Source organism: Citrus sinensis, chromosome 1, assembly GCF_022201045.2.
Source record: "Citrus sinensis cultivar Valencia sweet orange chromosome 1, DVS_A1.0, whole genome shotgun sequence".
NCBI classification, from domain to species: domain Eukaryota; kingdom Viridiplantae; phylum Streptophyta; class Magnoliopsida; order Sapindales; family Rutaceae; genus Citrus; species Citrus sinensis.
In genome coordinates, this window is record NC_068556.1 from 18950092 (window position 1) to 18972672 (window position 22581).

Sequence of the window (22581 nt, forward strand, 5' to 3'; positions counted from 1 at the left end):
CTGAACAGAGAGGATCAAGTCAGTGTCATACAGCAAACAACATTCTAAGCAACTTCACATGCCGCACTAATATTTTTATCGATAAATGCAGTATTATTTTGCCGTGTGAGTTTTGCAATTTTAGTTTATTAGTGAATTTCATAAGTCCCAGTCAAGCGTTGAATTATGCAGCATTGAATTTTCATAAGGCATGACATTCTGTTGCCGATTCTCATAAGTTCCAGTTTCACTAAGTTTATTGGTTGAACACTATTGGCTTCTTTTTCCTTTTGTGAGAGAGAAAGCAGGATGTTTTGGAGAGTAGACAAAAAAAAGCGTAACGTAACGCTACATGCAACTAATTGTCATTTAACAACAACAATAATAATAGTAATAATTGTTATGCTTACGCTAGTTAATAAAATGATGAATATTACGATTGTAACTTCTGGGAATATACCCTTTCACTTTCCTGAACTCTTTCAAAGAAATTCATACATCAACAAATAATAATAATAATAACAGTAATTTTTTTTAAAAGTTATTTTATCCCAAAAAGGATTTTTATATAAAACTTTGTAACTTTTTGTGTTTATTGAATGTTTCATAAAATATAGGGTAGTGTGGTGTAATTAACTGAAAAAGACAAAATCCGATGGCATGTTGTAACTGTTGCAACATAGTTTCATCCCACCCATAACCCAAATGTTTTGGTATTTTTCACTGTACATCTAAATATTTTGATAATTTTCACTGTATCCTATTTTCGTTAATTTGACCACCATTTTTAACGGATGTGTTTGAAATTTAATTAAATATCAGACATGCTCCTTATCTTGAATTAGAGAAGAATTAAATGACATAAAATGCTAATCCAATAATTGATATTTACATCAAAAATTCTTAATTAAAGGTAATTAAATAATAATCTCATCAATTAAATTATCAAATTAATTTAATTTATCATTATCAAATAATATTTAGGGCATGAATTTTTAAATTTATCTTTTGACCGTTGGAATAAATGGTCAAATTAATAGATTTGGATGTGAGATGATAATTATTGAAACATTTGGGGGCAGTGAAAAATATTGAAACATCGGAATTAGCCCTTAACAAAATGAAAAAGAAAATTGGGAAAGGGTGGTAATATTTCCCGCGGACCCACACTTTTTTCTAAACTCATCCATTTCACAAAATAATTATAATAAATTTAGGACTCGCCTATGTTCTAACTTGTAACTGTAGTAAGGTACCATAAATTCTGTCGTTATTCCAATAACCGTTGCTTTAAAATCCAAAGTGATCCAACGTCTTTTAAGATGGCCACATGCCCACATTATATATATGCATACCAGTCAAAGTAGGTTGTTAAAAGGTGAATGTGGGTGTAAGAAAACTACGGTGGTAGGTAACAATATCTGGTTGGATACAGTAACAACCTTATGGTTAGATCAATATGCACGGTGGTTACTAACTATTTGAAGGATGGAAACAAATTTGTCATGACATTGACATTTAAGCTTATGACATTGACATTTAAGCAGTGTTTACTTCTTAAATTGAAGTGTGAAATTTAGGGAGTTGGAATCCTAGAATTGGGGATGTAAAGTAGGAGTAAAAATAGGTCATTTGCCTATACTGTGAGTGTGAAATAAGAATTAGAATCCAATTTATAATTAGAATTTCATTTATTTGTTTATTTTTTTTAAATTGAGAGCAAATTATTTTAAATTATAATTTTACCCTCATTTATGGAGTTGTAGTTTTAATTACAAAGTGAATAAAAATATATATTTGTAAAATAAACTATTTATTTCATTAATAATAGTTATTAATATTCTCAAGTCTGTACAAGACCTGACATAGCATTTGCTGTTGGAATCTTGGGAAGATATCAGAGTAATCCAGGTTTAGACCACTGGAAAGCTGCAAAGAAAGTAATGAGGTACCTTCAAGGCACCAATGATTACATGCTTATGTATAGACGAACTGATAATTTGGAGGTAATTGGTTGCTCCGATTCAGACTTTGCTGGCTGTGTTGATTCACGAAAATCAACATCTGGATATATTTTTATGCTCGCCAGTGGAGCTATATCTTGGAGAAGTACAAAGCAGACTTTGACTGCTACTTCCACTATGGAGGCTGAGTTCGTTTCTTGTATTGAGGCTACCTCGTATAGTGTATGGTTGAAGAGTTTCATATCTGCGCTTAGAATTGTGGATTCAATCTCAAGGCCATTGAGGATATATTGTGACAATTCAACTACAGTTTTCATGGCTAAAAATAACAAACGTGGAAGTCGAAGTAAACACATCTACATTAAATATTTAAACATAAGAGAACATGTTAAAGAAAAGAAAGTGGTCATTGAACACGTTAACACTGAATTGATTATTGCTGATCCTTTAACAAAGGGCATGCCACCACAAAAGTTTAAGGATCATGTAGACCAAATGGGACTTGGTTCCGTCATGTCATTTTCATTGTATATGCAATGTAATATAAATGAGACTCTTGATTTTCGTTTATTGTGATGTTTTCTCATCTTTATGTGCACATTTATTTATATTGAGAAAATATTAATTTTATTGGACCAAGAATAAACATGGGTTTATTCATTAAGTTAAGTTATCATACGTGACTGGATTTAAGAAAAATAATGCATTGTAATACATGGAAGATAACACTCGTTCTTAGAGGACTTATCGCTATGATTCATGTACTATATTTCTTAAGTTTAATTAATTGATATCAAATCAAGTGAAATGTTTGGACCAAGTGGGAGAATGTTGGACACCTGACTGTTGAGGTGTTTTTTCTAAAAGAAGTCTCTAGTATGTGGACCAACATTTCATTTGACATTAATTCTGTCACGCTTGGAGCTAGCTGTTAGATGTTATGATAGCTAATTATAACTACCATCACTTCATCTTTGATGGAAAGATGATAATATAAGGAGATGGTGAAATGGTTTTGGTCCCTGGCAGCTTGTAATCAAAAGAAAAAAAAAAGTACACCATCATTACTGATTACTGAAGTTACTGAAGTATCAAAATCGAAAAGTAAACAGTTGAAATGACACATCAATGGCTGGAGGTTAGGTTCTCAAACTTCTGCATTTAATTTTCAAAGCATGTTATGTATTATTCGGAAATATGCTTACATGTTAATGATTCACTTGTCATTCTTGTGCGCCATTATTCATGAAAGCTCACTGCCCTGCTCTGCAGTATGTGTAGGACCTTAAGGATAAACCACTTAAATTGCTTTTGTGTCTTTTACTTTATTTATGTTTTTGTTTCTTACGTCAGCCAATCTCTTGATTTAGGGTTCATTAAATTCGATCTTGATTGCTTGAATCAAGGTCTTGGGGTGGTTAGTTTTTGTATAAATATATTTATAATCTTAATGCAATGGGCAACTGTCAGGAAGGGAATTGGGATACCATTACTATTTTGTTCATAATTTTAACAAATTTTATTTTATCTGCTATGAATTGTTTCACCAAGGAAGTTGATTGATCAACTTAGGTTTATTGGACATAGAAAATGCACAGCAGCGTTAGTTCCAAGCTCTATTTTTAGCTATTCAGTTATAAAAAATTCTCAATGTACATAAACCAAAACAAAATAGAAATTATATTACTTATCCTGCATAGTTAGAATGCAGTACGCAATTCAAATAAAATACAAAATTAAAAAGATATTCTTAAAACTAGTGGACTTCAATTTGATTTGGAACTTCAGTGTACCAGGTCTGCATCACAGCTTGATATTATCACTGAATGTTGCCATAAGTTCTGAACTCAAAGTACCACCAACAGTTTCATTGTAAAAACTCTCAAAAGCCTCCTTCAGGGCCTTGTGGAACAACTCGTGGTTTATGAAACCATTACTAACATATTCCATATACTCGTTGTGTAGCTCAATTAATTCTCGAATAAGGATCTGTTGCTGCAGTTGCTCTTTGCAGCATCTTCAGCCTGTTGTACCAACAGCGTACATTCAACAATAACATGTTGTTTGAATGCACTAGCCACTTCTTCCAAGCCGTTAGGTATTTTATGGTAAAGCCTACACATCCTGGGAAGATCATCCACCCTATCTTCTTTAAGCAATGCTCTGCATTTTGCTTGTTCCTTTTCAAAGAGCTGAATTGCATTCACTACCAACAACTCATGTTCTACTTTCTCCACCAATTTTTGCGCGCTGCTCGAATGCATGTAATGAGACACTCTATCTCTTTCCTTCTCCAAGCATTCCTCAGCCTTGATCATGTAATCTGGACACGAATCCGAAATAATCCAATTCGATGCCTTACAAGAATAGTAATTACCGGTATCCCGAAGCATATGTTCTTCAAAATCCTTTTCATAACTGTTGTGCACGGAATGCGGAATCAAGCGCACCAAATAATTACAGAAAAATAAAGGACACAAGAATTTACGTGGTTCGGTAATTAAACCTACATCCACGGAGGCAAGAAAGAATAATTGTTTATTTAACAATTAATAGAGTACAATATTTGAGTAACGAATCTCACTTCCCAGAAACTCAAATATACCCAGTACTCTCACACTCTGCAGGAAAGATAAATTCCCCAGACACACTTCTCTCACTTCTCTCAAAAGCTTAGAAACTTATAAGCTTAACAATTTTAGGATGATTTCAAATGAATGAAATCCTTAGCTATTTATAGGAGAAATGAATTACTATGCAAAGAATAAAATAATTAAAAATATAATTTTTAATTATTATTATTTTCCAAATCCATCCCCTTTGTCCATTCTTTCTTTTCGGCTTGAAAAATCTCTACAATTGTTGGTGTACCAAATCGTGCTACCAACCTTGAAATTGGCAAGCTCTTCTTTGACTTTTCAACAATTTTCCACCTCGGCGAAGATTATTCAAATCTGAGCCGACTACCAACGAGCCATCATACCCAAAGTGGCTGCATCTCTATGACTGCCTACGTACCCAAAATTTGGGATCAAGCCAACCCTAGTTCAAAATTCCCGAAGGACATATCTTAACACAATCGAAGGATTTGAATTAATTTCAAGCAATGTTGAAACTTAACTCCAGAAACTACCTCCATCAACATATCTGATGGATTATCTTTGGTATCGATCTTTCTCAACAACACAACACCGCTCTCGATAATCTCTCACACATAATGATATTTCACATCTATGTGCTTCGTCCGAGCGTGATATGTTTGATTTTTCGCAAGGAATATCACACTTTGATTATCACAGAAGACCGCAATGTTCTCCTGGATTACTCCAAAATCACCTAACAAGCCTTTCAACCAGATAGCTTCCTTTACAGCTTCAGTTGCTGCCATGTACTCTGCTTCCGTAGTGGACAGAGCAATTGTCGATTGTAGAATCGACCTCCAGCTAACCGGACCTCCACCCAATGTGAATACGTAGCTCGTTGTTGATCTTCGCTTGTCAAGGTCTCCAGCGAAATCAGAATCACAATACCCAACACATTGTTGACCACAATCCTTCTTGAACAATAACCCAACATCAATTGACCCATACAGATATCGGAGAATCCACTTTACCGCAAGCCATTGATTTTTACCCGGATTGTGCATGTATCTACTAACCATGCTCACTGCTTGAGATATATCGGGCCTTGTGCATACCATAGCATACATAAGACTACCCACAACACTAGCATATGGAACACGAGCCATGTAATCGCGCTCCTCTTAATATCTAAGACATGAAGAATAGCTTAATTTAACATGAGGAGCTAGAGGTGTACATACCGGTTTAGTTTTGTCATCCATACTGAATCTTTCTAGCACTTTCTTCAAATAAGACTTTTGAGTCAACCATACGCTCCCATTCTTCTTGTCTCTACGAATCTCCATCCCAAGTATTCTTTGTGCATCACCCAAGTCTTTCATCTTGAACTCAAAAGCCAGCTGCTTTTTTAATCTTTCGATCTCATCTCTATTCTTCGAAGCTATAAGCATATCGTCGACATAGAGTAACAAATAGATGAAAGCTCCATCTGGTAGTCTTTTAAAGTAAACGCAATGATCGTGTTCACTTCTGGTGAATTTCTGCCCTTGTATAAATTGATCAAATCTTTTGTATCACTGCCTTGGTGATTGCTTCAGTCCATACAAAGATTTAATCAACCTACACACATGATTCTCCTTTCCAGCAACTCTGAAACCACAAGGTTGAATCATATAGATTTCCTCCTCCAAATCTCCATGTAAGAACGCCGTCTTAACATCCAATTGAGCCAACTTTAACTCATATTCTGCAACTAAGGCAAGTAAGATACGAATGGAAGTATGTTTTACAACTGGAGAGAAAACTTCATTGTAGTCAATACATTCCTTTTGAGTAAAACCTTTTGCCACGAGCCTTGCCTTGTATCGAGGAGTTGTTTGATTCGGAGATCCTTTCTTTTTAGTGTAGACCCATTTATTGTCAATAGCCCTTTTTCCTTTTGATAACTTTACAAGTTCCTAAGTCTGGTTTTGATGGAGAGATTTCATCTCTTCCTCCATGGCTAACTTCCACTGATCACTTTCACTGCTGCGTAATGCTTCACCGAAAGTGTTGGGGATGTCATCATCAATAACTGGAAGTGCATAGGCTACCATCATATCTTTAGTGAGCCATCCGGGTTTCTTTATCTCTCTTCTTGGCCTCCTTGTTGCTATAAAATCATCATTATCTACATCATCAATTGTTTCTTCATTTTGTGGGACATCAGAAAAAAAACATCTTCTTCAACTCTAGGTGTCACCTTCATAGTTGAACTATTCTTTAATGTAGAACTAACTGGTACATATAGAGTTGCATCAAACTCCACCCGCTGCAATACCTCGTTAGTCTTGTTCTCCACCTGCTGAGAACTTGAAGCTTTCATCATTAAAGCTTCATCAAATGTGACATCTCTACTACACACAAATTTTTTGTCTTCGAGATCCCAAAGCTTGAAGCCTTTTAATCCACATTTGAATCCCACAAAAATAGCTTTTCTAGCATGAAGATCTAGTTTACCATCTTTAACATGATAATAAGCTGGACACCCCAATATACGAAGGGAATCATAGTCTTGTGCATACTTTCCAGACCACATTTCCATAGGAGATTACCTCCAATTGCAGCAGAAGGCAATCGGTTTACCAAGTGACTTGTGTAGCTCACAGCTTCAGCCCAAAACTTTTTATCTAAACCAGCATTAGATAACATACACCGTACCTTCTCTAGTAAAGTACGATTCATACGCTCAGTCACACCGTTCTGTTGCGAAGTATGTCTCACCGTGAAATGTCTTTTAATACCCTCGTTTTGGCATACTTGCAAGAATGGATCAGAAGTATATTCACCCTCATTATCAGATCGTAATACTTTGATCTTTCTGCCAGTTTGAGTCTCTACCAATTTCTTCCATTTCACGAAAATCTCTAGAACCTCATCTTTTGCTCGCATGGTGTACACCCACACACGTCTAGAGAAATCATCAACAAATATAACAAAATAATGGCTTCCACCAATTGATGCAATCTTGGTTGGTCCCTATACATCACTATGAACATATTCAAGGATCTCACGAGTATCGTGATTAGCTGTATCAAACTTGACCCTTGTTTTCTTGCCTACTACACAATGCTCACAGAAACTTAATTTACAGGTTTTGGTACCTTTTAAGATTCCATACCTCATCAGAGTTTGCAAAGACTTCTCTTCAGCATGTCCCAGCCGTACATGTTATAGCTTGGTGGTGTCACTGTGCGCCTCAACAACATTTGTTTCATCAGTTGTACCTCCCTTCAAATAGTACAGATTGTGACGCCGAACCCCTTGCAGAATCACCATAGCCCCATGTGTAAACTTCATTATACCATCTTCAATGGTAACCTTGTAGCCTTTAGCTTCCAAAGCACCTACAGAAATTAGATTTTTCTTTAAAGCTGGAACAAATCTAACCTCTTTGATTTCTCTAACCATTCCATCAAACATTTTGAGCCGAATTGTTCCTATCCCCATTGTGCGACAAGGTTGATCATTCCCCATCACAACTGTACCGGATTCCAGATTATGAAAATCTGTAAATCATTCCTTAATAGGACACAAATGATAGGTTACTCCAGTATCAAGTATCCACTCGCTCAAACTAGCCACGTATGCTGCAGGAGTAATACTTAGTGAATAATCAAAGCCCTCATCTTTCCGTGCCATGTTTGCTGCTGCTGGTTTCTTCCCATCTCTCTTTTGAGCCTTTGGACAATCTTTCCTCCAATGGCCCTTTTCATGACAAAAGGCACACTCATCTCGAGCTATATTTCTACTTTTCGATTTGGATCGAGAATTCTTTCCACCACGCTTCTTCTGTTTCTCCATCGCTCAATCTCTGCTCACCAACGCTTTAGACGATGCTCGTTCAGAATTTTTATCATTATTCCGAATCTCTAAGCTAGTCAATGCTGTGCAAACATCTTTAAAGACGATCACACTCTTCCCATATATCAAAGTAGTCACAAAATGGCTATATTCCTCTGGTAGTGAGTGTAACATAATTATAGCCTTGACTTCATCCTTAATATATTCATCAAGATTCTTCAAATTAGCAAGTAACTTTTCAAATCTTGAGACATGATTGTGCATTGACACCCCAGGCTTCATTCAAAAACCATATACTTGGCTCATTGTATAAAGGCGATTTTCAAGACTTTTCACTAGGTACTTCTCCTCTAATGTACGCCACAAAGTCACCGCACACTCCTCATCTTTCACCAAGTATTTCACCTCCTTGGTCAAACAAGATCTGATCTGACCACATGCTTTTTCATTCATACGATCCTAAATTTCTTCATCATACAAGTGTCTTTTATTTTTCAGAACAACATCCAGATCGATTTGAATAAGGGCATCCATAACTTCGTGCCTCCACATGCCGAAGTTGATTTTCCCATCAAACTTTTCAACATCGATCTTTTGGCCTCCTATAACAGGTGCTGAATAGCGATTTGACAAATTTCGCCTCCCACCTGAAGCGTCTCCTGAAATAGTCTCGGTAGATCTTTCCCCAATTCTGGAAGTTTCACCTTCTACCATTTTTTTAACGAATTATTTCCACTTGAAAAACCGTCTCTATGATGTTAATTTCGCGTGAATAAATGCACCAGGAAAGTTCCCAGGAGACTGGACGGGAACTCGGTCCCAATTAAAAACCAGAATCCTTAGACTCTTATCGCCTTTATTGACAGAACTTTCTTATACATGCAAAAATACACACTACTTACAATAGACTGTCTCCCAAGTACAAATGGTCGTCTCCACCATATTCGTGAACAGTACCGTATACAGGAATAGTACCGTATACGTGAACAGTACCATATCCCCCCAAGTACGAACCATATCGTATTCGTGAACAGTACCATATGTGAATAGTATCGTATACGTGAACAATACCGTATCCCCCAAGTACGAACCGTCGACTCTGATACCACTTGTTGTGTGCGGAATGCGGAATCAAGCGCACTAAATAATTACAGAAAAATAAAGGACACAAGAATTTACGTGGTTCGGTAATTAAACCTACATCCACGAAGGCAAGAAAGAATAATTGTTTATTTAACAATTAATAGAGTACAATATTTGAGTAACAAATCTCACTTCCCAGAAACTCAAATATACCCAGTACTCTCACACTCTGCAGGAAAGATAAATTCCCCAGACACACTTCTCTCACTTCTCTCAAAAGCTTAGAAACTTATAAGCTTAACAATTTTAGGATGATTTCAAATGAATGAAATCCTTAGCTATTTATAGGAGAAATGAATTACTATGCAAAGAATAAAATAATTAAAAATATAATTTTTAATTATTATTATTTTCCAAATCCATCCCTTTTGTCCATTCTTTCTTTTCGGCTTGAAAAATCTCTACAATTGTTGGTGTACCAAATCGTGCTACCAACCTTGAAATTGGCAAGCTCTTCTTTGACTTTTCAACAATAACAATCCATTTTCCCCTGTCCAATCTCAACAAAGATATCCAATACATTCTTCAGTAATGCCCTGTCAATCTCTTCTCCCTCGCGTTCTCTATCAATTAAAGTAATTACGACATCTTTTGCTTTATGCTTTAGAGCATCAAAAACCAGATCCCGGAAGCAGGTAAGTCCAATTTCACTAATTGTAGGAAGTGCTCTTTGACGAATGTAATAGTGTTCGAGATAGTTGAAGCAGAGTGCCAGCCATTTAACCATAACTTTATGATTAGCAAATCTTTTCACAAGCTCCCTCAGCAAATGCTCATCATGCTTCTCACTCAAAGATGGAAATACCGTTGATGACATATATTCTTCAAGATCTTGCTTTCACTTGTTATACAGCTGAGCATAATATTCATGATGAGGCCCCTGGATGCAAGTAGAGTAGACAGAGCTGTAAAGCATAACGTAATCGTCCACATTAAAGGGTGGCTCTAGTAATCCTTCTGAAATCCTCTTCAATTTTGTGATCCATTTCTGGATAATGTCCCATCCTTCATCCATGTCAATTTCCTTGTGCCCCATTGCTAAACAATTACCATCCATGACAGCAATAACTTAAGAAAAAGCTGAAAACTAACTAGCTATTTTATTCTAATCTTTCAACTCTATGGCGAATTTGTGACTTGAGAGCTCAATGTAGGTGCCTTTATATAGTTTTATCATGTATCCTAACTAGACAAGAAATCCTAGGCCCGCATTTTTGTAATAGACAAATTTTTCTTAATCTAATAAGGATTCTTTTCCGTTGGAAGAGTCCTTCTAGAATTTTAATAAGACATGCCAATATATATAATACAAATACGTACCAGGCATCCAGAATTCGAATAGCCTCTTCCTCTTCTTCTTTGTCCGCTCTTTCAGTATAAGCTGTCATCATCGATCTCTTTGCATTCGAATTACTAATTATTCTTTTAACTATATATATATATATTAATCTTTACTTCTTGGGCTAGATCCTGGAAAATTTCCCTTATAGCCCTTACATTTTTATAATTTTTATTAAATAATAAATTTTTTTATTTTATGTTCAAGTATGTTCCCAATTCAATTTTTTTCTTTCTTCATTTTTAAAGTAGAGTTAGAGACTTATTTTACAATATAATTCAGTTGTATATTTATTGGATAAACTGAAATCATTAGGAGGCTAAAATATTAGTACTAATTCAACTTATTATAAAAAGTATTATGGTTTGTTCTAATTGAAAAAAGAAAAAAAAAAGATATGCCAATATATTATAACATTCCCACTAGGAGTAATTTTAAAATAAGGAAATCTATTATTCTAATTAAAATAATAATGGTATGTGTCACTCATCTAATGGGCGATGAATGTAACATTACTTGTCACTCTAATTCTACAATCTAATTGATGAATGACACATTATTTGTAACTCAATTTGGGACTCAAATAATGAGATTCCTAACATTACTCAATGATATAGTAACAATTAACAACATTTTCATAATTTCATGATTTATTTTTGTTGATGCCAAAAATGGTCGTGTCAATGTGCGGGTTACTTACTAGATTCTAATGACAACATTAAAATTTATTTGTTCGAGGAGACGGTTTCTAGCCTCAATTTAGCAACCTCAGCAAAAGTTGGTGACCAGGAATCTGATCTAGTGAGCAAGAAATAGAGAGCATGATCCAATCCTAGTGAGCACCTGCAACCAGAGAAACGGTCAGGGGTGCCGGAAGTTTTTCCGGCATTAACCCTTCGAAGCTCAAGTTAGTATCAAGGATTTTCATGTGATAATCGGGTGTACGAATGTTTGTGTAAAAAGACCTATTCAAAATGGACCAAAGAGAGAAAAATTGGAAGAAACTCTCCCTTAAATAGTAAAGAATGATAGTGAAGAGGGAAGACCAATTGAAAAATAAAAAGGATAAGAAAGATCATAGATCAATCTTCAAATTTCAATTTGATTAAGTAGGATTTCTAGAGTTCAAAAAATTTGTCCATCCCTTATCCTTTAAGGAGTTTTATAAGAATGGCAAAGCCAACAGAGTCAAGTTTCAAGGAAAACCTGATTCTAGTAGCTTTATTTTATCACCCAAACAATTTCCTTCACAGTCATACTTATTCTTTTTCATTTCATTAAATTATATTATTCAAATGTATCACGTTCTATATCACCAAAATAAAACGGAATTTCATAAATAGTTTCTTTAATGCATAATTTAATTATTTATGTTATAAGCTTGTTTGTTATATTGTTATCATTCTTTTATTAAATATATGTAATTTACTAGGAGTTTTAATGTTTATTTTTTTCCCTCTTTCTTTACAAGAACCAACATTCACACAAACATTTACCAAAAATTTATAAATTAGTCTGGGATAATAAAAGTCATGGGTTTGCCTCTGCTATTAAGAAAAATTAAGACAAAATGCTATAACAAATTCAGAGCAACACACATTTATTAGTCAAATATCCATTAAGATTGTTTATTACTCAACCACAATCAAATTCAGTTCATGATTTGCAATAGAACAGTGAATAAAATTGTTTTAACCATCAAATACATTCCCATAAATAAATAGCAAACAAGAAAATAAGAAGAAGAACTGAGCTCTGTTTGGTCTTTGTGACATCTCCTTTGTTTTCTATTTGAGTCCTCTATTACAGCCTTGAATCTATCTCATAATTTTTGTTTTCTTATTTTTTTTCAGTATTCTCCTTGGCTGATGGCTCTCCCTTTTTTTTCTTTTCATGTGTGCTCCTTTTATAACTTGAGATTAGGGCAACATAAAGTGTGTACGCGTATCCTCCATTTTTGGAAACTTCATATCGCAATCTTTTAGTTATTGCGCCGAAATCCAGTCTGTTAGTGCTCCAAGATTTCTACAGCAATGACTACAACATCTTCACTGATTCGAACTTGTTTTAACTCCTCTGTAGTCAAGTTTTTTCATTATCTCTACAAGTCTATTGCAATAGCGTTCCTTCCCTAAAACTTGAGCTTCTCAGTCATCTATAATCATGCACATAATCTTAGCACAAAAATGATCTAGACAACTCAATTTATTAAAAATAATCCAAAATAGATGTTTATGTAAAATGTAACTAAAATGCAATAAAAAACACATTATTTACTCTCTAAATAATATTGATTTAAGTTTAAAAGTGTCATGATAACTCTCATTTCATAAAGTTATCAGTTACTTTCCATATCCCATTTCCGGGATTCTACTTTGCTCAGATAAAATCATTCGAATTCGCCCTTACAATCTAGTGTTTTGTATTAATGTTGGCCAATGTCAACAATCTACCAATTTCAACAATGGCAGCACCGAATTCGGTGCTGCCAAAATCAAAGTGAAAAAAAAAGGTATGAACAGTCGCTAATTTTTTGCTATAAAAGGAGGATGCTCCTCCTTATTTCAGCATCCAATTCTTCAATTTCTTTTCTTTTCTTTAGAGAGAAATTGAGAGTCGAGAGTTTCAAAGCTTTAAAATCTTGATTTAGTGATTTAAGAAATTAGGTGTATTAGAGTTCTAGATAATGAGCTTAAATATTACAATATTTGTAATCATCTTTTCACTAGTAAAGTTTTATCTTTCTGTTTTCACCCATGGATGTAGTCTAAAAGTATAACCGCATAAATTTCTATCATGTTTATGTGCATATTCTTTTTTTCTTCTAATTTCATTTCAGCTGTGACCCTACTTCACCCATCAATGTTTTAACAGTGGTATCAGAGCTAATGATTATATTTTTTAGAGTCGAGGGTACTATTCATGCATATAGTATTGTTCAAGTATACGGTACTATTCAAGTATATGACATTGTTGATGTATACAGTTACTGTTCACATGAAATGATAGGAGCTGATCCTAGAAAAAGTACGTTGTGGTGAAAAGTAATGGCAGAAATATACGATAATGAAAAGTTCAACAGAAATAATTTCTCATTGTAGAAAATGAATATGAAAGTTATTTTGAGGAAGAATAATTGCTTGGCAGCAATTGGAGAAATGCCCATGGAGATAACTGATGATGACAAGTGGAATGAAATGGAAGGCAACGCCATTGTTGATCTACACTTGACACTTACAGATGGGGTGTTATCCAATTTGACGGAGAAAAAGACAGCAAAGGAAATATAGAATACTCTCATAAGATTGTACGAGACCAAGTCGCTACACAACAAAATCTTCTTAAAGATGAGACTCTATACTCTTCACATGGCGAAATCTACATCGGTGACTGACCATATTAATACTTTAAAGACTCTACTTTCGCAACTCACAAAGAGCCAAACTCAAGGGACAAAAACTCAATGTTCTTCCTTGTCCCTTGAGTTTGAGGGGACTGCTATAGAAGCTCATTTCATACAGAAGAAGAAGGAGAATTCTAAGCTGAAGAAAGAAAATAGAATTGTGACGTCAGAAGTTAGTAACCAAGATGACAGCTCAGCATAAATCATTAAAAATTTGTTACAACGCAATGTGTACTGTGTTGAAGTTCAGCTTGTAATTAGTTAATAGTTAGTTATCAATTAGTAATGATAGTGATACTTAAGAGATGTATATAAATAGAGATTGTATTCTTGTAACAGTTTAAGCTGAGTAATAATAATAATACAGATTCTAGAAACATCTTTTCTCTTATCTATTTTCTTAGCAACCAAACAACATCTCTATTTTCTTGTAAAATCTTTTAAGGTTTGTATGATAACAGAGTTAGAATTACTTACGAGAGTGTGATTCCTTGAAACATAATTTTTTATTTTTTATTTTTTTTTACCTGAAATGATTAATTTGGTGTTTGATGAAAAATGAAATATGTGGAAAATTTTTATTCTCTGCATTCATACGACAAAACATAATTGAAATCATTAATCATCGTCTAGCCTTGTGATTTTTAGTGACACTTATTTTGGGTGTTCCTTTTTAGAAACTCTCTTTCTTTCTTTTTCAGATATTTGTACACTTGAAGATCATGAAAACAGTTACCTTGAACGTTGAGAAATCTGAGACCATCAAAAATCTCAAAGGTATGGTACATGAGAAGGAAGGGACATCTGAAGATATTCAGGATCTCTTCTTTGCTGGTGACAGGCTTATGAATGGCAGGTTGATTGATTATGGTATTGAGAGCAACTCTACGCTCCATCTTATTGAACAGACATCAAACGGAAAAAAATTGTTTGTGAAAATGCCAACGAATGAGAGACCCATTGTATTGGAAGCAATGGCTCACCATAACACATCAAATCCCTGATTCATGTTAAGAAGGGGATTCAGTCCGATCGATTCATCCTTGTTTATGATGGAAATCTTCTTGAAGAGGACATGGCACTAGCTTCCCCGAATGTCAAAAGGGAGTCAACAATGCAATTGCTCTTTTGTGCAATTAAGGTTCTATCCATTTCTGTGAAAGCCCCATCTGACGATATTCTGAAACTGAAAGTTAAAGTTTTTTTACTGTTGCTGATGTCAAAGCAATAGTTGGGAGTATCACAGGCGTCTCTGTCAGCGATTTGATTATGAACTATGCAGGAAAGCTGCTTGAGGATTGCAAGACTTTGGCATTTTATGACATCAAAGAAGAGTGAATGTTAGCGATGTTTCCTTCATTGATTCAGATTTTTGTTAAAATGCTGACTGAAGAGATTGTGAAACTCAAAGTTAAAGTTTTGCTTACTATTCGTGATTTATTTTGCACAGGAATGAAGCTCAAGGATTGCAAGACCTTGGCTTGTTACGGTGTCAAAGATGACAGGGGTGTTGCCTGCTTCATTTCAGATATTTGTTAAGACTTGGACTGCATGGTAACACTAGATGTCGAGCTCTGTAACAAAATAAAAGTTCCGAAAGAAAAGGTTTTTTACAAGCTGCAGATTCCCCTTGAGCGTCATAGTATTGTATATGGTGGAAAGTGTCTGAAGGATAACCTGGATCTGGCAAGCCACGACATCCAAAAGGACGCTACTCTCCACTTGGTTTTGCGCCCTGGGATTCTATTTTGTTTTCTGATCTCGAGGATATGGCTTAACCTAAATTTTGAGTTCCAGTAAAGGAATTACATTCTGTCAAGTGGTAGTACAGGATGACTTCTCCTGACAGATTATGGTATGAACTTTATCACAAGACTGGCTCTAGCATTTTGAAAGGAACTAATATATACCTTTTTATACAATATTGCTTAATGACAGTACTTTCGATAATTAGTCGAACTTCTGAAACCAGTTCCGTCGATGCATTCTTGTCTTTTTTCTTTTCTTTTTTTGTTGGATTGATGCTTTAAACTAATCATATTTTACTATTTCAGGTCCCTTTTCTTTTAGTTTTCATATGGATTGATGCTCTAAAAAGTCGACTCCGTGACATCATTATATCAGTTATTCTCATAATTTTGTTTCCACCCTTTCGTATTTATGTCATCTCAGCTTGTATAGGAAAGTTTGCATAACCAGTTTCTCAAGCTTATCTGTAGCCAAATTTTAACCCTAAATACCTGCTCATACTTACAGTTCAATTTGAATTGACCGAAAGCTAGGTCTAGTACCATATCCAGGCAGAATGTGCAGTAAAGCACCCTTGTGTAATGGTTATTGCTTATGCAGTTATTCCATAAGTGGTTCTATCTTATCTTCCAAATAATTCTCAGTAGGGTAGATTTGATATTGTAAGTGTAAATTTTTTATCTATACTCAATGAACTGTCGGATTGTATTATATAATAATAAATGTAGATTTCATTTTTAGCTATACTCTAGAATTATAAAAGATTTGACCTATAGGATCATAGTAATAATATATTAGAAAAATAAATCGCTCGCTTTGGGGTTTACATTGCTATTATTTAGTCTATTTCTTTTTACTTCTGACTAATCATCAAAGAAAAAAAGACAATATTTAACACGTTTTTTTTTTAAATAGTAATGCTAGACATGCAATTGCAAATCCCAACTAATGTTGTTCTAGTACAAATCCACCACAAATGGTAAAGCATATAAACCAACCATTACATTCTTTGTCACAATTGTATAGTATTATAGTTAATATTTTTCCAATATTAACTTTTTTTAGTAAATTCTCACCCATTCTTGAAAACTTACCAATTGTGATATGTAGGAAAGCAAAGTTGATAAAATTCTTTAAAAAAGAAAAGTGGAGAATAATAATTTTTTTTAAAAAAAAATAAAATTATCTCTTGCCTAATATTGGTCTTTATTGTGGTAGCTTCACTTGGTGGGATTCTCCTCCTAATGAGTTTAAAATATTTATTTCATGCCATGTTAATAGATTTCAAATCCACCACATGCTTTGGTATTTGTCTTGACTTTAAGCATTTACGAGTTAAGGCTTAATATGTCTCCTTAAGTGTTCCATTTAAAAAAATTAAATTACATTGTTCACAAATGAGAGCAAATTAATAAATAAATGCCCATGCCATAATAAAAACTCTTTATAATTAAAAAAAAAAACTCTTCATACAAATTTTTACGTACAAACTGCTACGTCAAAAAATATTAAAAACGATAATAACAATAAAAACTCTGCATGATTGTCTTTTTAAGAGTTTATTACATACTTATATCAAACTTCATCATTTTTTTTTTTTATTTTGGGATTTATTGGATATGGTTAGTTGCCATTTGTAAAGCGAAGTGGAAATTGCTTGTTCAAGTTTGCCAACTTCTTAACTCTCTGTCACACCCTTGACTCTCATTCTCTCTTCATAACCGTAAGAAAAGGGGGGAAAAAATTGTATTTTTTTGGTTCATTCTCCATGGATTCATCAGAAGGTCAATCATCCACAACCCACCTCAATTCCCCTGAAGAAGAGGTCTATATACGTTTTACCTTTTTTTCTTTTAATTATTTTGGTTAAGTTGTAATTCCATTTTTACTTTTTGTTTTTCTTACAGTTGTTAAGAAAATAAAAAGTATATGATGTGGAGGTAGGTTTCATTTTAGAAGTGAGATTAATAAATTGAGATTGATTCATGAGAAGGACATGAAACAGAGTAGTCTCTGAAAAATGAAATAGGTGTTTGTTTGCTTAAGATGTTTATATATGTAATTGTTACCGAGTTGTCTACTTAGACACATGATGTTTCTTTTGTTTACATCATCAAATTAATGTCTAGAATTCTTGCTTGTGATCTTGTGATCTTTTTCGGCATAATATTGGAAACTTGTATAACATGAACTCCAGCTATAATGTGTGTTAGTTGGTTCAATTGGTAAGTACAATTATGCATCATATAATCTCTCAAATGCTTACTAGCTAGTATATATCTTTTTATACTATGTTTTCTCTGTAATTATGAGGGATGGATTGAATTTTCTTTTTAGACATAAATTTTTAAACTTGTATTACATAAACAGCATCTAAATTGTGTGTGGTGATTGGTTCAATCAGTAAAATCTCTTGGGGAAATACAAGAAATCCAGGACTCAAAACCACCCTCACATAGTCACATGAGTGAGGAGCAAATTTAGTTATTATTGATGAATGCTTTAAAAAAAAATGTAGCTATACTACTAGTACAACCTTAATGATTTGTATGATAATCGTACCAGGATTACTTATTTCTAGTGTGATTCAGTGAAACATTCGTCGTACAGTAATTAAATCATTAATCATCTAACCTAATAATTGTTAGTGACTCTCATTTTGAGTGTATCTTTTAGGAATTTACTTTCATTTTTTTTCTGTAGATAAATGTATACTTGAAGATCATAAAAACAAGTACCATGAAAGTTAAGAAATCCGAGACAATCAAGAATCTCAAAGCTATGATACATGTGAAGGAAGGGATATCTGAAGATATTTGCGATCTTTTCTTCGCTGGTGATAGGCTCGAGGCAGGCAGGCTAGTTGATTATGGGATTCGGAACAACTCCACTCTCCATTTTCTTCACCAGAATCTTAGTGAAATGAAATTGTTTGTGAAAATTCCAACTAATCAAACAGCCACCGTCGTGGAAGCAATGCCTTACCATACTGTTCAAAACATCAAAACAATGATTCAAGTTAAGGAGGGGATTCAATCCGATCAATTTACCCTTGTCTATGATGGAAAACTGCTTAAAGAGGACACGGCGACTATGACCTCCATGAATATCAAGAGTGAATCAATCATTCATTTGGTCTTTTGTCCAAAAGAGATATTATCAATTTTGGTGAAAGCAACAACAGGAGAGATTGTGAATCTTGAAGTTAAACATTCGTTTGCTATTCGTGATGTCAAAGCAATAGTCGGGAGCGTTGTGGGTGTCTCTGCTGCCGATCATGTTTTGATATATGAAGGAAAGAAGCTGGAGGATTCTAAGACTTTGGCATTTTATGACATGAAAGATGAGTGCTTGTTAGAGATGTTTCCATCATCGATTCAGATTTTTGTTAGAACACCAATTGAGGAGATTGTGAGACTCGAAGTTGAAGTGTTGATTGCGGTTCGTGATGTAAAAGAAATTGTTGCAAACATTATTGATTTATCACTTCGCAACCAAGATTTATTTTATGCTGGAACGAAGCTTGAAGCTTGCAAGACCTTGGCTAGTTATGGCATCAAAAATAATTACGTCGTAGACGTGCTACCTTCCCCATTTCAGATATTTGTTAAGACTTGGGGTGGAAAGACTATAACACTTGATGTCCAGCCATATAACACGGTCCAAGATGTGAAAGTCAAACTTTTTGACAAACTGCAGACTCCTCTTCATCTTCAGAGTATCGTTTTTGATGGAAAGCGGCTATTTGAAAACCATGTTCTGGCAAGCTACAACATCCAAAAGCATTCGACTCTTCACATGGTTTTGGCACCCTCTTCAAGGATCATCGAATTGCCATTAATCTTTATTGATCCTTCAATATCACTGTCTATTTCCATTTCTGAAGTGAAAGAAATGGCTAAAGTCAAATTTCAAGCTGCAGTGAAGGAGTTATTAGTCGATCAAGTGGCATTACAGGATGACCGCACTCTGGCTGATTATGGTATGGACTTGTCCGAGAAAGTGGTTCTCGTGTTTTGAGAAGGCAATAATAGAGTCTTATTCCATATTGGTTGATGCCATTATTTTACCTGATATAATTACATTTGAAAACCTATACACAGATGCTTCAAAGGACATGTATTTTAGACCCTTTTCTTAAATTTTTCTTTTGGATGTTTGGTATGTTTTGGTATTAAGTGTGGAGGATTAAATAAAGACATTTGTGATTTTATTGTATCACTGCTGCATCTTTTATTCTCATATTTATATCCTCATTCTGCGCTTTTATGCAAACCTCAATTTGGTATGCATTATTTGACATGAGATTTAGTGCAATCAGTATGAAGTTCAAAACTAGCAAAACATTCTGTGTATATGAAGCAGAAGCTGACATTGGAAATTAGTTTTGAGCCTTTATTACCTCTCTGTGGAAATTAACTAATTTCTCAAGCTTTATCTGTAGTCATTGTTTTAATCGGAAATACTGGGCCATAAGAAGCTCTCATTGAATTGTTTTTTTTTGCCAAATCCATGTTTTCCCTTTTCTCAGCTCATAGCTGCCACAAGTTTTACCCCTGCTTGAGTTTGCCAAAAATATCCTCAAATTTTCATATCTTTAATCATAAATATTCAAAGGTCCTAGAAAAATATCATCTCTGTGGAATGTAAAAGAAAGTGATGATATTTCAAGTTTTGAGCTCGTGCAAATGGCATTGAGCATAAACTTGTAGTTTCCAATGTTCTTCTAACGGTGATATACGCAATCACTTTCTTTCCACATCTAGGTCCCAGGCATATGTACATCTATGTAGAAGCTTTTTGTATTATGAATTGTTGATCCTTTAATGAATGACACTGACATGATTAACAATAGGCCTCAAGCTATTTTTTTTCTCTGCAAGCTGCTTTTTCTATGTACAGGTCAAAACAAACACAAGTTCTCTCTTCTCCACTTTGTTGATTTTCTTGGCATCCGGAACATGGCAAGAAAAAAACAAATACAATGGTTGATAAAATAAGGTTTGAGTTACATCCCTCCATCCTGAAGATTTTGTATACCTGTAAAATTTACAAATGGCTAGATTCCTGCTGAAACTTACATCTCATCCCCTGTCTTCTTCGTTCGTTTCTACAACCGTATTTAGCTTTACCTCTGTTTTCTTCGTTCTCTGACCTGTGTCAGTATCAGCCAAAGAATTCCCGCCTTTTGATTTCAATGCTTTCGAGGGCCCTTCACTGCCCTTGGATTTTTTCCGGCGAGATGATTTTGGAACACCAGCAGGATCACTACAGGTTGACTGATCATCTCCCAGACTTGACTTGTTCAGCCCTCTTGGGGAATCTACTGAATACCTAGATTGCTTTGATCCATCAGACCGCCGCTTGGTCGGGGAATCTACGACTGAGCCTCCGCCTGTAGACGATTTGCTTCTGGACTTATGCTTAGGCTTATCAGTAGTACTTTGAGGCTTTATGTCTTGAGTATCGTTAGAAACCAGCAACATCAGAACAATAAATTTAGATGTCTTTGCATTGCAAAAAACAACACAATGGAATATGTTGTTCAATGAAACAAACAGACCTGATTCTAAATATTTCGCGGGGTTCTTCGATTCTTTAATAGAATTAGAAGGCTGCTTTGCTATTTCCGGAACACATTTGAAGCCAGACATCTGCACAATTTTATGGTATTGTAGCCATGGCACATGTATGCATAAACATTTTGTCTTTTAAAAAAAAATAAAAAAATATATATTGCTTGAGACAGTGTGAAAGGAAAACAGAAATTACCCAGCTGGGATCAACAGCGGATGGACCATCCCAGCCAATATGGGCAACATGCTTTACATCTGTGGGGAGACCAATTTGCATTTCTGGTTCTTTAGGTTGATCTGCAAAAGTTCTAATGAGCACCTTTGTATCTATATTGAGAGGAAAAATGCAAAATGAAGTGAATTATAATGTAATATATGTACAGAAATGAAAAATTGTTCATACCAAATATTTGTGCAATGTATCTCAGCCCTTTTAATAGGCCCTTGACTGATGTCATTTTAGCTTATATTCACTGGAAACTTTCCTCCTCAGGTTGCTGCTGCTGCTTTTACTTGTTCCACTGCTATTCAAATGCCAAGAATAAAAGGAAAAATGAAAATAATAGATGAGAAATTACATGAACCCAGGTACAAATTTCACATAAGCGAAGTAAAATAACAAACAGATTAGAGATATAAACTTGAATCAAACCTCTAGGGGAAAAAAAATATTGAAGAATATGCCATGATCACTGCCTTTTGTAATGTAGTAGTAAATTTTCCATTCTCACCCTCTCACCCACATAACTCAATTGCAGAAACATGAAGCAAATACCATTTTACACAACAATGAAATTTTCCAAAAAGAAGACAAAAGCATGAACAACTTCAATTTAGTTTATCTCATTTTATTTGATCAATTCTTGCTTGTTTTGGTTTCTAGGAAAGGAGAGCAAGAAACGGAAGATTTCAAAAGCAATCAAAGTCGAGCACAGCCCTTTTGTTTTGACAGACGCGTGATCCGTTCCTGTAACCAGTCAATGGAAGCCAGTAAATGACCAAA

At 34.6% G+C, this 22581-nt stretch overlaps 2 protein-coding genes, 1 long non-coding RNA gene and 1 pseudogene across 5 annotated transcripts; 2 read left to right on the plus strand and 2 right to left on the minus strand.

The window, feature by feature from the left end:
• Positions 1–3746: 3746 nt before the first annotated feature.
• Positions 3747–10547, minus strand: LOC102619350 (cullin-1-like; annotated as a pseudogene).
• Positions 10548–14579: 4032 nt separating this feature from the next.
• LOC127901193 (uncharacterized) lies at positions 14580–16378 on the plus strand. Of its 2 annotated transcripts, none has more exons than XR_008053325.1 (3): positions 14580–14698; positions 14955–15593; positions 15704–16301. It is a non-coding gene; the product is annotated as an uncharacterized LOC127901193 (long non-coding RNA). The 2 variants fall into 2 exon arrangements; XR_008053324.1 differs by lacking the exon at positions 14580–14698 and adding an exon at positions 16308–16378 and having other exon boundaries at positions 14911–15593; positions 15704–16108.
• A 1189-nt stretch (positions 16379–17567) lies between these two features.
• LOC102623385 (uncharacterized) lies at positions 17568–20223 on the plus strand. The gene is made up of 2 exons (XM_006489634.4): positions 17568–17827; positions 18706–20223. Exons 1-2 carry the CDS (start codon positions 17771–17773, stop codon positions 20020–20022), a joined length of 1374 nt encoding a protein of 457 aa, XP_006489697.2. The 5' UTR covers positions 17568–17770; the 3' UTR covers positions 20023–20223.
• A 606-nt stretch (positions 20224–20829) lies between these two features.
• Positions 20830–22581, minus strand: LOC112495632 (CRIB domain-containing protein RIC5). 2 transcript variants are annotated; one of them, XM_052442968.1, is made up of 5 exons: positions 22231–22581; positions 21982–22099; positions 21775–21875; positions 21566–21656; positions 20830–21460 (listed from the first exon to the last, which is right to left on the minus strand). In XM_052442968.1, exons 2-5 carry the CDS (start codon positions 22034–22036, stop codon positions 21087–21089), a joined length of 621 nt encoding a protein of 206 aa, XP_052298928.1. In that variant the 5' UTR covers positions 22037–22099; positions 22231–22581; the 3' UTR covers positions 20830–21086. The 2 variants fall into 2 exon arrangements, with proteins under 2 accessions (XP_052298928.1, XP_024948081.2); XM_025092313.2 differs by having other exon boundaries at positions 20830–21656.

What these genes read in the sequence shown, in the direction of transcription:
- LOC102623385 (XM_006489634.4), top strand. Translation starts at nt 17,771, where the DNA reads ATGGATTCATCAGAAGGTCAATCATCCACAACCCACCTCAATTCCCCT. An exon ending in TCAATTCCCCTGAAGAAGAG is followed by an intron (nt 17,828 to 18,705) that starts GTCTATATACGT and finishes TTTTTTCTGTAG; the next exon opens with ATAAATGTATACTTGAAGAT.
- LOC112495632 (XM_025092313.2), bottom strand. Translation starts at nt 22,036, where the DNA reads ATGACATCAGTCAAGGGCCTATTAAAAGGGCTGAGATACATTGCACAA. An exon ending in ATACATTGCACAAATATTTG is followed by an intron (nt 21,876 to 21,981) that starts GTATGAACAATT and finishes GAACTTTTGCAG; the next exon opens with ATCAACCTAAAGAACCAGAA. An exon ending in CCGCTGTTGATCCCAGCTGG is followed by an intron (nt 21,657 to 21,774) that starts GTAATTTCTGTT and finishes AAAATTGTGCAG; the next exon opens with ATGTCTGGCTTCAAATGTGT.